The sequence below is a fragment of the Sceloporus occidentalis genome, unplaced genomic scaffold, assembly GCF_023333645.1.
Source record: "Sceloporus occidentalis isolate IW3139 unplaced genomic scaffold, rSceOcc1.0.p SCAF_7, whole genome shotgun sequence".
Classification (NCBI taxonomy): Eukaryota; Metazoa; Chordata; class Lepidosauria; order Squamata; family Phrynosomatidae; genus Sceloporus; species Sceloporus occidentalis.
In genome coordinates this window covers 45,882,792-45,896,863 of record NW_028316987.1, presented here as the reverse complement: position 1 = coordinate 45,896,863, position 14,072 = coordinate 45,882,792, and the positions used below count along the sequence as shown (strand labels likewise).

General features: G+C 39.7%; 1 protein-coding gene across 1 annotated transcript in view; it reads left to right on the top strand.

The window, feature by feature from the left end:
* LOC149309676 (collagen alpha-6(VI) chain-like) overlaps positions 1-14,072 on the top strand; it is a 58,598-nt gene that overhangs the window by 23,742 nt on the left and 20,784 nt on the right. The window contains 4 exon segments of the mRNA XM_089532473.1: positions 1,448-1,501; positions 2,507-2,542; positions 5,686-5,748; positions 11,217-11,279. Of these exon segments, the coding sequence (XP_089388599.1) occupies positions 1,448-1,501; positions 2,507-2,542; positions 5,686-5,748; positions 11,217-11,279 (216 nt within the window).

Here is a 14,072-nt window from a genome sequence, read left to right as displayed (position 1 = left end):
GGGGGGGGGGAATGCCCAAAACTTCAGAGGATGAAAAGGCCTTCCTATGAAATGGAGATAATGGCAAAGTAGGGATAAGACAAATCTTGTTTAGAGGTGAGGGAGGGGGATGCATCTGTGAGCTCCTTCTGGTCTTATAAACATAGCAAGTATAAATTTTCTAATGGCCTACATCAGACACAAGAGAGAAACTAGAATCATTTCAATTGATCGTGTGCCAAAAATAATAATCACATTAAATTGAGATTGATGATTCTTTGGCTCTAAACCTGTCATCATTTTATTTATTTTTTAAAAGGGAAGCCCAGGATCAAAGGGAGTCTCTGGAGTACGGGGTGAAAAGGGTTTTCGAGGAGATCATGTAAGTTTTGTCAGAAGCCAGCAATGCAAAATCTATTGCCAGAAGCCAATGAAGCAAAATCATATTGCCCCATTTTCCAACCTACTCTCTTGTGATAACCCGCCTAGCTACAGTTTTTTGCATGATCTGGGAGGGCATTCTGTAGTGTTGGATTTAATTAAGGATACGTCTTATCACCCTATTGTTCGCAACAAACTTGCTTGAGAAATTAAATATCTGTTCAAATGTGTAGTACCATGAAATAGAAAGTATAGGTATCGTTGATCTACACATGTGTGATTTAGCCTCTACTGCAATAGTTGTTGAAATGGTCGTGTTGGTATACTGATCTGTGCATCATTTTTACGAGTTTCATGTGTGATCATTCATTATTGAACATTTTCTTAAAATAAGCAATATGGCATTAACACATTTCTCCTTTGCCACTAGGGTTCCTCTGGGGTAGATAACAACATAGTAGGACCAAGAGGTTTCGAAGGGGAAAGAGGAATAGAGGTAACTTGCTGTTTTTTATGCTCTGCTTCTTTATCATTGGTTAATGAAAAATAGCTGCCTTGAAAATATAATGTAATGAATACTTTATACTTTTATAGCTCTAGTAATCACTTACTTCCTCCATGCAATTCATGGCAAGCAGGCCATCAGAACAGATTGCAATGGGTATAAGTTTGGGAATTTTACACAGGTTAAATCTTTGGTGGCTCTCATGTCAGCCAAGCTGTGAATCTTCTTCTGGTCTTGATCTGGACTCCAGGATGCTGATTATTTAGATTTATTTATATAAATATGATATTAATATTAATACTTATTTAAATGTATATTACCAAAATACTTTCAGGACTTTGAATAGTCCTGTTCCAAATAAAATCCAAAGCAGATTCATCACTCCACCATCATAGGAGGTGTTAACTGCTATTAGGTTCAACTGAACATAGGAGTTTATCAGACAATTTGTACACATTGCAAAATAATGCAACAATGCACTTTTTTGGTCAACATCTGGCTGTTTATGAGATAATAGATTGCTAAAGTGGGGACAAAGCATAAACACTTTGTGGTATCTCACAATCATTGTTTTCTCTCCAGGGTGAGAAGGGACCAAGAGGCCTTACAGGATTTCCAGGCTCCAAAGGAACCAGAGTAAGAGCTAAGAAAGAAGCTGTTGATTTTTTCTATGACAGAACCTCATAATGATTATCCAAGGCAGGCAGCAACTGTGTGGGGATATCCCCTTTGAGTCTACAACTGATCATCAGCAAAAGCCAACTTTCAAGCTTTGTCTTCCCTTCCACAAATAATTTTTTATGCCTAATTGCAGTTGTATGGGGATTTTCCTTCTCAGAAAACAACAATTTCTTGCCTTTCTGTATATGCACTGCACCATTATAGACGTTTGATACTACTTTAACTGTCATGGCTCCATCCTAAGGAATCTTAGGATTTGCAGTTTGATGAGGCACTTAGAATTCTCTGTAGATGGTTACTAGAGCTCTCTAGCACAGCATTCTAAGTCTCTTCCCAAATTATAATGCCCAGGGTCCCATAGAATAAATCCATGACCCGTTATGGCATGTGGTAGAAAATTTAACTATGAACTTGATATAATTGTGTTGAACAGTTCTGGAAGATGACTTCAGGCAAATAGGTATGATCAGAACAGTCCTTGTGGATTCACTTAGTGAAATACTGTCTCACTAAAAGTGATGGGGGAGCTAGGTCTTATGGCTAATGTTTGAACTGAGTGTCCTGCAACTAGGAGCAGTTCTTTTCTCAGAAACTTTAGTTAGTTCAAAATGTGGTTGCACAGTTATATTCCTAATTGCCTTCATTACTGCTGAGGATGGTGGTGGCAAATGAACAAGTATGGGATACTAAGCAAATTTGCTAACTTCTACAGAAGTTCCAGCCTATTTGGTTTCCTTTTCATACGAGTAGAATCCCATTGATATCATTTAGGTGTGATTCTGATACACCACTATTATTTTTTCTTCTGGAGTATAGAGTTGTGCATAGGCTTTTGAAAGCCATTCTAATCCCACTCAGGGAATAAGTAAGTCCGTCTGAACTTTTCGGGAGTTAGCAATTCTGAATCCAGTGGCATGTACTTCCAATTCATTTCTAAATATTTTAATTATCTTATCTCAGGGACGCCAAGGTCAAAGAGGTCCTGAAGGCCCCCAGGTATGTATACAAAATTTTGATGCTTATAGTAATTTAAAGGGATGCTGTCTTATCCTAATGACAGTATAGTAGACAGTCTTATACAGCTATGTAGGCTAGAATCCTACTGACAACATGGGCAGGTATAAGTACAAAGTTATACTTGTGCTTGTCTTTTTGTCATTATTGTGGAAGGAGGTTTTCACTACTTCCCTTGTGCAACGATCTCCTGACCACTGAAAACATCTGTCTCCTCCCATAACTCCCATAACATGGCCATTTGGTGGTGAGGGACATCCATACAATGTCTTGCTATTTTCTGATAGCCTGGTACACAACAGCAATGTCCTCTTCTTGACCATCAGTGGGTCCTACAGAAGTCCTGGAAGATGACATAGTTCTCATGCCTCTGGGTATAGGAACATAGGTAGATGACTTGCAGTTGTCATTTGCTTTCCCTTGACCATTAAATGGCCATGGGTTATTTTTGGACAGGAGTGGAGACAGATAGGTTTGACATGCTGGCAGTGTGGGAGTTAGCAGAACTTTCCTTCCCTCCAGATGATGTAGGATCTCAACCATACTGTCAATAGTTGATCTGGTTAACATAATTCAGGTCAAACAGGCCCTCCATGAAATTTTGCTTATTTTATTCTAATTGTAAAACATATAAATACATAGGAGTTTAAAGAAGTTTTTTTCAAAAACAGAATAAATTAGGTTTCATAATCACATAAGCCAGAGCATATGACAATGTTTCAATGGGTCTGTGCATACTTGGATGTACATGTGTAATTCATATGCAAGATGCCACCTTTCCCTGCAGAAGACAGAATGAATGAGTTCCTGGGTCTACAGTATGTTTACTATGTCTTGAACTGAGTGTACTGTGAACATTCGCTTATGACAAATTCAACTTCTCATGGAATTCTAGAGTGAAGTGGGGAACCTTTTGTCATCCAGATATTTTGGATATAGTTATAGGTGAAAACATGTGTAGTTCCAAATGTTTCTTTACTCTAAAAGTACTGCATCATGGGGGAAACCACATTTCTACTCATATGTCTGTTTTCATATTTTCACCAGATGTTTCCATTAACCCATTACCAGTGGGTTTTTTTTTTTTCATTTTGTAAATACAGAAGAAATGTATACATCTTCTGATTGTTCTAAGGACTTTATTACACTATGCTGCTATCTTGCTGCAGTTGTGTTAGTATAAGGAAATGGAAATATACCAGCTTAGGAACATTCATTATCACACTTCTTTTCAATAGTGTGAAGGTGTTGCTTTGGCAGTCTGTGGCTCCATGTTCTGTCTTCTGGATGGCCTTCATTTACAATGCAATGAAATACAAAAAAAGAAAGAAAAGAAACAGAAAAGGAAAGGAAAACAACCTGCTTGGGAGCCCTGGTGGCGCAGTGGTTAAATGCCTGTACTGCAGCCATTCACTCAAAACCACAAGGTTGCGAGTTCAAGACCAGCAAAAGGGCCCAAGCTCGACTCAGGCTTGCATCTTTCTGAGGTCGCTAAAATGAGTACCCAGACTGTTGGGGGCAAATTAGCTTACTTGCTAATTAGCTTACTTGCTGTTCACCGCTATGATCTTTGGAATAGCGGTATATAAATAAAACAAATTATTATTATTATTATAAGGGAGAAGGGGAAGAGGAGGAGAAGGAGAATAATACTCACTGACACCACATGAGTGCCAGTATCAGAACTGCAGTGAAACGAACCTATCACAGCAGAGGTAGAAAAACAGCAATATTGGGAGCTATTGACAGCTTTTCCTCATCAATGAAGAGGCATGATCCATCAGCTATTGAAATGTAACCAACATCATGTAATAACTACCTGCCAAACACAGAATTATACTGTGCAAATTCCACTTCGGTATCCTTGTATGATAAAGTCCTAAAGGAGACTATAGTTCAGTACACATAATTTTTCTTCTTTGGCTTTTTTGGACTGAATTCTACAAAATGCACTGGGCATTAATTTGTCCCTACATCTTTTAAAAATACCAAACATTGGTAGATTTGTGGGCTTCCCATGTTTCTTAGCTGACTGTTATGGGATTACATTTTTATCTCCTTGTCCCCTGTTCCTTTCAGTTCCTGTTTACTTGAGCAAATCCAAATCCAAATTTATTACTGCTTATGGCCAATGGTCTTTGCATAAAACCACAGTACATTCAAAATACAAACATACAAAATACAAATTACATACAAGATTCAAACATGTCATATTTGTATCAAAATACAATATTTTTTTAAAAATTTGTAAATTAAAATAATTGTTATATCCAGTATCAATTTATCAAATATCGTCATCACCTTTGCAGTTTATGGCTAACTCTGTTATGTATTTCTTCCTGATTTTTTGGCTGCTAGAGCATACAGGGCAACTCTCCAAGTCATGCATTTATCATAGTCCACAAGGAGATATAAAACTACTTCCTGTGTGCTCTGACTGGGACTAAATTCAATTTCAATTAAGGATGTCAAAAAAGTTCCCTTGGTTTTCTATACAGTGGGAAAAACAATAAATAGTGGATGAGGTCCTCTATTTCCGCGCATCCATATATACAAGTGTGGTCCTTCGTTGGGATGCCTCTATGCCTTCCATCTCTATATGCTGTGTTCATCATATTCAATCTTAGTTCTGTAAAACCTTTCTGCAATTGAACAAATGTTAAATTATTAATCTGTGTGTTCGCAAGCCATCTTAAATAGTAAATACCTTGTTGGATTAGTCTGCACCTAAAATGGTTTGCAATTGTATGTAACAAGATATTCCTATAGATTTAAAACCAAACCCACCAAACCAATGAGCACAGATGACACTGGGATAAGCATGCCTATGTTGGTACTTCTGGACATATGAGGGGTAGCTTGTTTTATCCACAGTTTGTTGAACAGGTTTTTATGTCTGTTTTCTGTAACATGGCAGGAAAGAATGCACATGGTATTGATTTTCCTCTGAAAACTACATAGGAATGACATACTCCCAATTTAAATAAAAGACTCCAGGAGCTTTTTCTTTCTCTTTTTTTAAAAAAAAGTAATAGAAAGAAAGTCTGCCCACAAATTTCCATTGTCTCATCTTGATTGGCTTCTTATTGTTTAAATTAAACACTTTTTTGTTTTTGTTGTTACAGGGAAGAAAAGGATCCCAAGGGCTCAATGGTTTTCCTGGACAGCAAGGATTTAAAGGTCCACAGGTCAGCATTTAACTAGTTTAAGGTTTTTTTTTAAAGGATATTGGGTTGCCAAAATGTAATTGGATTTGATGTTGAAAAAATATCTCTCACTTTTTGTAATTGCATTTTGGATAGATTTATACCACTCTTCTACGTGGTTTCTTTAGAACAATGCACAAATTAAGACCATTAGTGGAAACAGAGTTTCCAGGCAACAAGTTTGCAATCTAATGAATGCTAATCCAAAATTCTGAATGCATAATTAGAGATTTTTTTGGGGGGGAAAAGTTATACTTCTGACCTTTTAATACATGGGAAGAATGAGAAATCTGGAACATCATATTCGATACATAATTCTCTTCAATGAACGGTGATGTGCATCTCTCAGTACGGTCTGTTTGCTGAGCAAATACTATTTTCTGCCCTTGAGTTGAATGCTGATCGAGACTTCTCCACATATGTAACACATGTATTTTTGCAGCAAATGCAAGAACACAGGTTTCATATGTGCCATATTTGTGGAATGCTGGCTTAGAGGTAAATCCCTGTCACCTACCCTCTATGGATTGTTTTTCTCCTCTCCAAACTAGATGGTATCTTTGTGGGAAGATGACAAAACTCTTTCTGAGGGATCAATTTCTCCAGTACCCCTAATACACTTTCCTATTAAGATGTATAGACTAAGGCCTGAATCTTATTGTCTCAACTAGACCCATTGTATCAATGGAATTTACCTGTATGTTGAGTTATCATTCAACAATTCAGTAGGTCTCCTTTAGTTGTAATTTATTTACGGTCTTTGAACAAAACACTCCTTTAGTTGTGACTAACGAATAGGGTTAGGGCCCAAGTATTTTCATGAGCAGTTCAATGTTTTGACTCAAATGGCAGGGCAAATTTTGCCGATACTTATGATGTATTGTAGATAGGAAACAATAATGCATAAAAATCTTTTAAGAAAAGAAATGAAATTACACAATCAGACTGTACTGGTATGGAGTATGTTTTAGACAAGGAGTTAAGAAGTATAAGTTAACAGACTAAAAAGAAATATCTCCATGTTTTCTTCATAAAGATCCAGCTGAAATACAGGATCTGGCTCAGAATATGTGCCGGCATTTATAAAAATTACAGTATGGCGGGATACAAACCGCCATATAGTACGTCTTCTATACGTACTAGGGTTAGGAAGGGGCGGTGCTTCCGCACCCCCCTAACCCTAGTACGTATAGAATACGTACAACATGGCGGCGCCCCTTTCACATGGGGGCCGCCATGTTTACGTACTGGACGCATAGCGTCCAGACGTGTCGCGGCGCCTATGACGTCGCGAGTCCACGCCAGGCGCCTCGCGACGTCATAAAGGCGCCTCAAAAAGAAGCTCCGAAATGGAGCTTCTTTTTTGCTCCGCGCAGGAGCTGCGCGGTTTGGCTGCTGCGGCTCCCTCGCGGAGCAAATGGTGCCGACGGGAGACTGTATCCCGCCTATGTAAGATCTACCCAAGGACTACTTTATTTTTATTTATCTTCTTTAGTATAGATGGTAAAGCTGTTGGAAGTTCCAAAAGATGCAAACTCACTTGAACAAGTCTCTAAGCCAGTCAGGGGCAATAGAGATAGAAATATGTGATGTGTTTTCTTTTTCTGCAGTATTCTTAGGAGTTTATGAGACAGGAGGAAAGTGTCCTTCTCCCATCATTAAGCCATCCTAATCAAATGATCATAGAGAAGATTATCACACCCGAGTATGCTTATCCCATTCTTCTCCCATCTGTAAACAGTAATAGGTCCGTCATTTGGTAATAATAGAAAATGACAGGCCCATAATAATAATAATAATAATAATAATAATAATAATAATAATAGGATTTATTTATATACCACCCAATCACTGGAAATCCGAGTGGTTTACAACAGAGGGGATAATAGATGGTTTACTGTTTACGGACAGGAGAAGAACAGGATATGTGCATGTGGGTGTGATGATCTTCCCCCTGATCACACGATTAGGATGGTTTAATGATGGGGAAAGGATGCTTGCCTCCTCCATCTGATAAACACCTGGCTTAACTTCACTTTCTCTCACTCCTCTTCTACCTTCTTGTAGCTAGGGATACCAAACATCATTTTGATTTCTCTACCAAGTTTGTATTTTGCCTTTCTAAGTCTTTCTCTTCACTGAAAGAATATGTTGGGATGATTCAAAAACCTGCTCTCATATTTGCTAACTAATACTGTACTATGGCATTTGAGCACTCCATGTTTTAAAGAGTAAATTAAAATAAGAAACATATGTGATGTTAGAACTTGTCTGTTTTCTGAAATATGTTTCTAGGGTGAAAGAGGAATTCGGGGAGTGAAGGGAAGGAAAGGAGATCAAGGAAGAAAAGGGTTTCCAGTATGTAATAATGAACATTTATTTATTGCTTTCTTTGTCTTTTCATCCTGCTTCATACCTAAGCACTCAAATCAGCTGCAAAACAGCCGCTTACTAAACTATCCAGACACTAGTTTCTGGTCTCTCATCCCCTCCTCTGGGTGGTTTCAGAAGTTGGTCAGTTCACTATCCTGCATGAGAGAACCAGCTCTGTCCCCAGCCCTTCAAGATCAGGAGCCCTTCAGAACACAGTCCCATGCGACATGAAGAATTAATGCTGGAAAGAAGCCAGGAGCACACAGGCAAGCCGGCTTCTCTGATCTTGGCTCTAGTGCTTTCTATGCTTTTCCATGCTTTTCAGTCAACACAATCACTGTTATCTCACATGTTTCATCCAGTGGTTGAATTATATTGAGCTAGTGTGGCATAGTGGTTTAAGTATTGGACTATGACTCTGGAGACCAGTATTTGATCCCCTGCTTAGCCATGAAACCCATTGGTTAACATGCTTTCAGTTTTGGGAAGGCAATGGCAAAGCTCCTTTGAACAAATCTTACAAAAACAAACAAAAAACCCAAACCATAATTGGTTTTCATTAGGTTGCCTTAAGTCAGAAACAACTTATAATGTGTTATGTATTATACTGTTTTTTGTAACCCACCTTGATCCATAGGGAGAGGCAGAATATACATTTATTATTATTATTATGGCACACAACAACAAAATAACATTGCTACTTTAAAACAGTCCATGCTAGACCAGTTTCCACCCTTCCTTTAAGAGCACATAGGACAGGCAGAAGTTCAACAATGAAGTCTTCTCCCAGGTATGCAGAACTTTCATTTGCTAGTTTTATTTCTGCAGTGCAGATATTAGCAGCACATTCTAACGGGAGTGTTGTAAAATAATTTGTTTCTGACTTATGACAACCCTAAAGCAAAGCTAGCACAGGGTTTTCTTGGCAAGATTTGTTGAGGGGGTGCTTTACTTACATTGAGTGTGTGACTTACATGACTTGCCTTCCACTCAGTGTGTGACACTGGTGTTTATCACATGGAAGTTTTTGTAGCTCTGATCCGAAGCCACTGCGGGTCCAACGATGCAAATTCATGCGATAACGTGATGTATTACCACATGTGATTGCTTTCTATGAGGGGTTGTTCCAAGGAGCATCCACAGTGAATCCAAAGTGACTCATCATTTTGGTGAATTCGGTAACAAGCGAATTCACAAAAATTGCTTCTAAGCTCACTTTGATTTCACTCCGAATTGGTTTGGTGTGGAACGCAACTTTGCTTCCGTCCTGGTACACCTCCCCAAACCTCCAAGGTCCCACATTTCCCATGATGCTGCACTGCAATTTTGCCCCATTTGCTTCTGGTGCTCCTTCAAGAACTGACATTTGGATGTAGCTGACAGGGATGAAGGGGATGAAACAGGAGGCTGGGGAGAGAGATGGGAGCAATGGAGGGGGTCATTGGAGGCTGGGGGGAGCAACAAACTCCAACTCCCAGAATTCCATAGCACTGTGCTAAGACAGTTAAAGTGGAGTCAAACCGGATTATTTCCCCAGTGCAGATGCAACCTAAGAGAAGGCAACTGTTACAAAGGCAAGGAGAGTGGATTGGATTCAGGGAGGTGGTATTTTAAGGAGCATGGAGAATAAGGGAAACTGGATCATTTCTGCACTGCTCCATAATGGGTCTCCTTCAGATCCAAAGGATTTACTTCCAAGTAAACCTGCAGCTTCTACATTTTGCAGTGAAAGAAAATTTTATTACTAATAATATTTCCTTAATAATAATAATAATAATTTATTATTTTTTAAATAATAATAATTTATTTCAATAATAATAATAACAACAATGATAATGTTATTAGTTTGCTGAGGCACCAGGGCTCTCTGGCAGAGAAGTTTCAATGTCTCACAACACTACAGTTCCCAGAATTGCATAGCACTGAACCAGGACAGTTTGTAGGAAGCAGGTGTGGGGGATGTAGGGAAATCTGACACAGAGGACCCAGGACACATTCTAGAGTAAATCGAGTGAAAAATAAAATAAAATAGAAGGGAAGAAGAAACGTGAAGCTGTCATTCACATGAGGCTAGCATTCACATGAAACAGGAACCAGGAGGAGAAGGAGGAAGGTACTCGCCTTCCATCCCTCCCGGGGCACAGGGAGCAAGGGGGCATGGAGGGAAATCTGACAGAGAAAACCCAGGAGCATGGAGGGAAATCTGAATCCAAAGACCATAGAAACAGCTGCTGGTTAGGATGAAAAAACGGACTCCAAAGCCCATAGAAAGAGTGCTGGATGTTTCTGGAAGGAATGGAGGACTGTCAAGGAGGGCACGTTTGAATGATGCTGGCAGGGTTTGGGGGGCTGGCAAGGATGGCACATTCGGATATTTCAGGAGGAATAAAATAGAAGGGAAGAGGAAATGTGAAGCTGTCATTCACATGAGGCTAGCATTCATGTGAAAGTGGAACCAGGAAGTGGCCCCCTTCTTTACCCCGGAAGCGTAAAAGGTCTCGTTGCATTCAGACCCCCACTGAGCATGCACAAGGGTGCCAATCTGAATTGTTGAATCCACATGGTATGTACTGGTGTGGTAATTCAAAGTGCTCTCACTCCGCTTTGACTCAGGAATCACCACAATTAAGTTCTTCACATGTGATAATTCATCACGTGAATTGCCTTGGATTCGAGGTGACTCTGCTTCTCTGTCGCTACGGAGGTGCTTTGAATTGGGGCTCCTTTTTCATGTGTGATAAGGCTCATTGAGAAAGTGTGACTTGCTCAAAGTCATCCAGTTGGTTTCCATGGCTGAGTGGGGATTTGAACCCTGGTTTCCAGAGTCATAGTCTAACACTCAAGCCACTACATGAGTTGCTCCCAAACTTTGGCTCTCCAGATGTCTTGGACTTCAGATCCACAAAATCCTGATTGTTGGTCAAGTTGGCTGAGGAGCTGAGGTCCAAAATACCGGGAGGACAAAAGTTTGGGATCCACTGCACTACAAAATACTAATGCTCAAAACAACATTTCATTATTAAAAGTTCAGGTGCTCAATATTGCATTACTTTGTTTACTTCCTTCTTTTCTTCCAGGGCCAACCAGGAGTAGCAGGTCCATCAGGTGTTCCTGGGAACTGGGGAACCAAAGGAAATAAGGTGTGTCTGAGAGCCTCAACTCAATTTACTTCTTACAACAAGAACAGCTGTTTTCAGCCACTTGACCAGGATGGAACTTGCATAGAAGAGAAAGAATGTGCTAGGATTCATGTTTCAGACCACACATACAAAATAGGTCATACCTTTGATTATAAAAATAACCACAACAAAAGCTCTCAAAATGTATCTTAATATAGCTTAAATATATTTAATTGAATTTTCAACCTTTCCCTCAAATGCTTTGTTCTGATTCACATTTCCTGGACTAACATGTAGTTTAGAACAACTTTATCCTTTTGATTTGACATATCTCTGAATTGTGTGGTAAAGTTCTCAACTCCACAGAGTATTTCAGTGGAACTCAACATACATATTTTATGGCAGAAGACATTTACAAGTGTATATATTCAGGGATTATATGTTTAGAACACACCTAAGGAATGACTAGTTACAAACAAAAATTATTTGTAATTAATTCCAATAAGTAAGCATGAAAGAACTAAAAAAGATCCTAAAATGCAAAGATACATGTATACAATTCAGCACAAAACAAAGGCCTGTTACACACGGGCTTAAAAGTATGCGCAGAGTGCGTACTAGGGTTAAGGCGGGGTGGTGCTTCCGCACCGCCCTAACCCTAGTGCACACTGTGCGCGCACAAAATGGCGGCAGCCATTCCACACGGCCGCCACCATCGATACGTCACAACCACGCCGCCTCCAAACGAGGCGGCGCGGTTGTGACGTATTGGGGTTGCGGCAGGGCGCCTAGGGCGCCCTTTCTGAGACCCCGGAAGGAGCTCCGTTTTGGAGCTCCTTCCTGGTTTGGTCCGCTGGGCGCAGCCTTCAGACGGCTGCGCCCAGCGGACCAAAGGAGAAAGGGGCCAAACGGCCCCTTTCTCCTTCTCCCCACCGCCGCGGGGTGTCCTTGGGGCTTGAAGCCCCAAGGACACCCCTTTCCAGGCTGCGGGGAAGGGGCCTTTTGCCGCTTCCCCGCAGCCCGGAAAGCGGCGGATCGAGGCCTCAGCGGCTGCCGCTCTGGCCGCTGAGGCCCCAATCCGGCGGGGAAAGGTGTGCCTACAGGCCGCCCCAAAGGGGCAGTCTGTTACGCGCCTTAAAATCATATAAGCTATTGTATTCCTCATAACAACATATGGATGTGAGAGCTGGACAGTTGAAAAAGAAGATAATGTTGTATAAATAAATTATTATTATTATTATTATTATTATTTTAAAAAAGAAGAAGATAAAAAGAAAATCAATTCATTTGAGATGTGGTGCTGGAGAAAAGTGCTGTGGATCCCATGGACAGCCAAAAAGACAAATGAATGGATCCTAGAGCAGAGCAAGTCAGAAATTTCCCTGGAAGCCAGGATGACAAACTTTAGGCTGGCATACTTTGGTCACATGAGAAGACATGAATCATTGGAAAAAACAATGATGCTAGGAAAGGTGGAGGGAAGTAGAAAGAGAGGAAGGCTGCATGCTAGATGGATGGACTCTATTAAAGAGATCATGAGTATGGGTTCGCAAGAGTTGGGGAAAGCAGTAGAGGACAGGGGGTCTTGGAGATGATTCACCAGCAGGGTCGCCATGGGTTGAGATCAACATGAAGGCAGTTAACAACAACAAAGCATAGTTAAATTACATTTAAGAAAGGACAAACCAACCCTCTAGAGGTATAACTGTAGCCTTTGGTTACTTGTATAGTTATAGGGATGTAGCCCACAGTAGAAGAAGAACTCAATATTTTGCAATACACTTACTGTAAAAATGTGAAAACCAGAAATTGGTTTGTTTGGGTAATAGATCTCTAGGATGTAGAAAACAGTCAAGTAGCATAGCACATGCATTTCTGTTCTATACATCCGTCTGGACTCAACTGTAAAAATATTATACTGTATTCAATACTAGCTGATAATATAAGTATCCGGCCCTTATCAATTTTCAAAGGGGTAATGTGTTTCTCTGCTCTACCATATCAACAAAGAATCTTGTAACACCTTTAAGACTAACATAATAGATTTATTATAACATGAGCTTTTGTGGTTTATAGACCTAACATTCTCATCCAGTTTTCAGAAGTTTTCTATGAAAGTAAAGTAGAATACTCTAAAACTGATAAGAGATAGTTTTCCAGATATGTCTGTTGCATGAGCCTAGAAAACAATTTTCCAGATATGTCTATGGAATGAGTTTAGATCAGTCTTTCCTCCGAGTCTGAGTAAAAGGTCTTTTCTTCATTGGAGTAACTAGGATTGGCATCACCCAGTGTAGTAACTCATAGGTGTTTATCACACTATACTCTTATAGTGCTACTATTCCACTTTGACTGCTCTAGCTGCCTCCTGTTGCATTCTGGGATTGGCAGTTTTAAGGAGGAGTATTTAGAATTCTCAGGCAGAGAACTTCTCTGCCTGAGAATTCTAAACACCCCTCCTTAAAACTGCAAATACCAGAATGCAACATGAGGCAGCTAGAGCAGTCAAAGTGGAATAGTAGCACTATAAGAGTATAGTGTGATAAACATCATAGTGTCACCCTCCCATTGATCTCCTCCCATACCACACTATACAGAATGCTTAGTAAGGTTTTTGTACTAACGTTACTCATAAATCATAATTATCGTATATCGTATAATTATTGAATGTAATTGGAATAGCTGCGGTATAAACAACTAGCAAAATTGAAATCAGACCTTTAAATTACAATATACACATAGCCTAAATGTATTTATATGTACAAAGTATCATATGGTTAAAGTGAAAATTTGGTAAGATGTGATGTTTCAAAA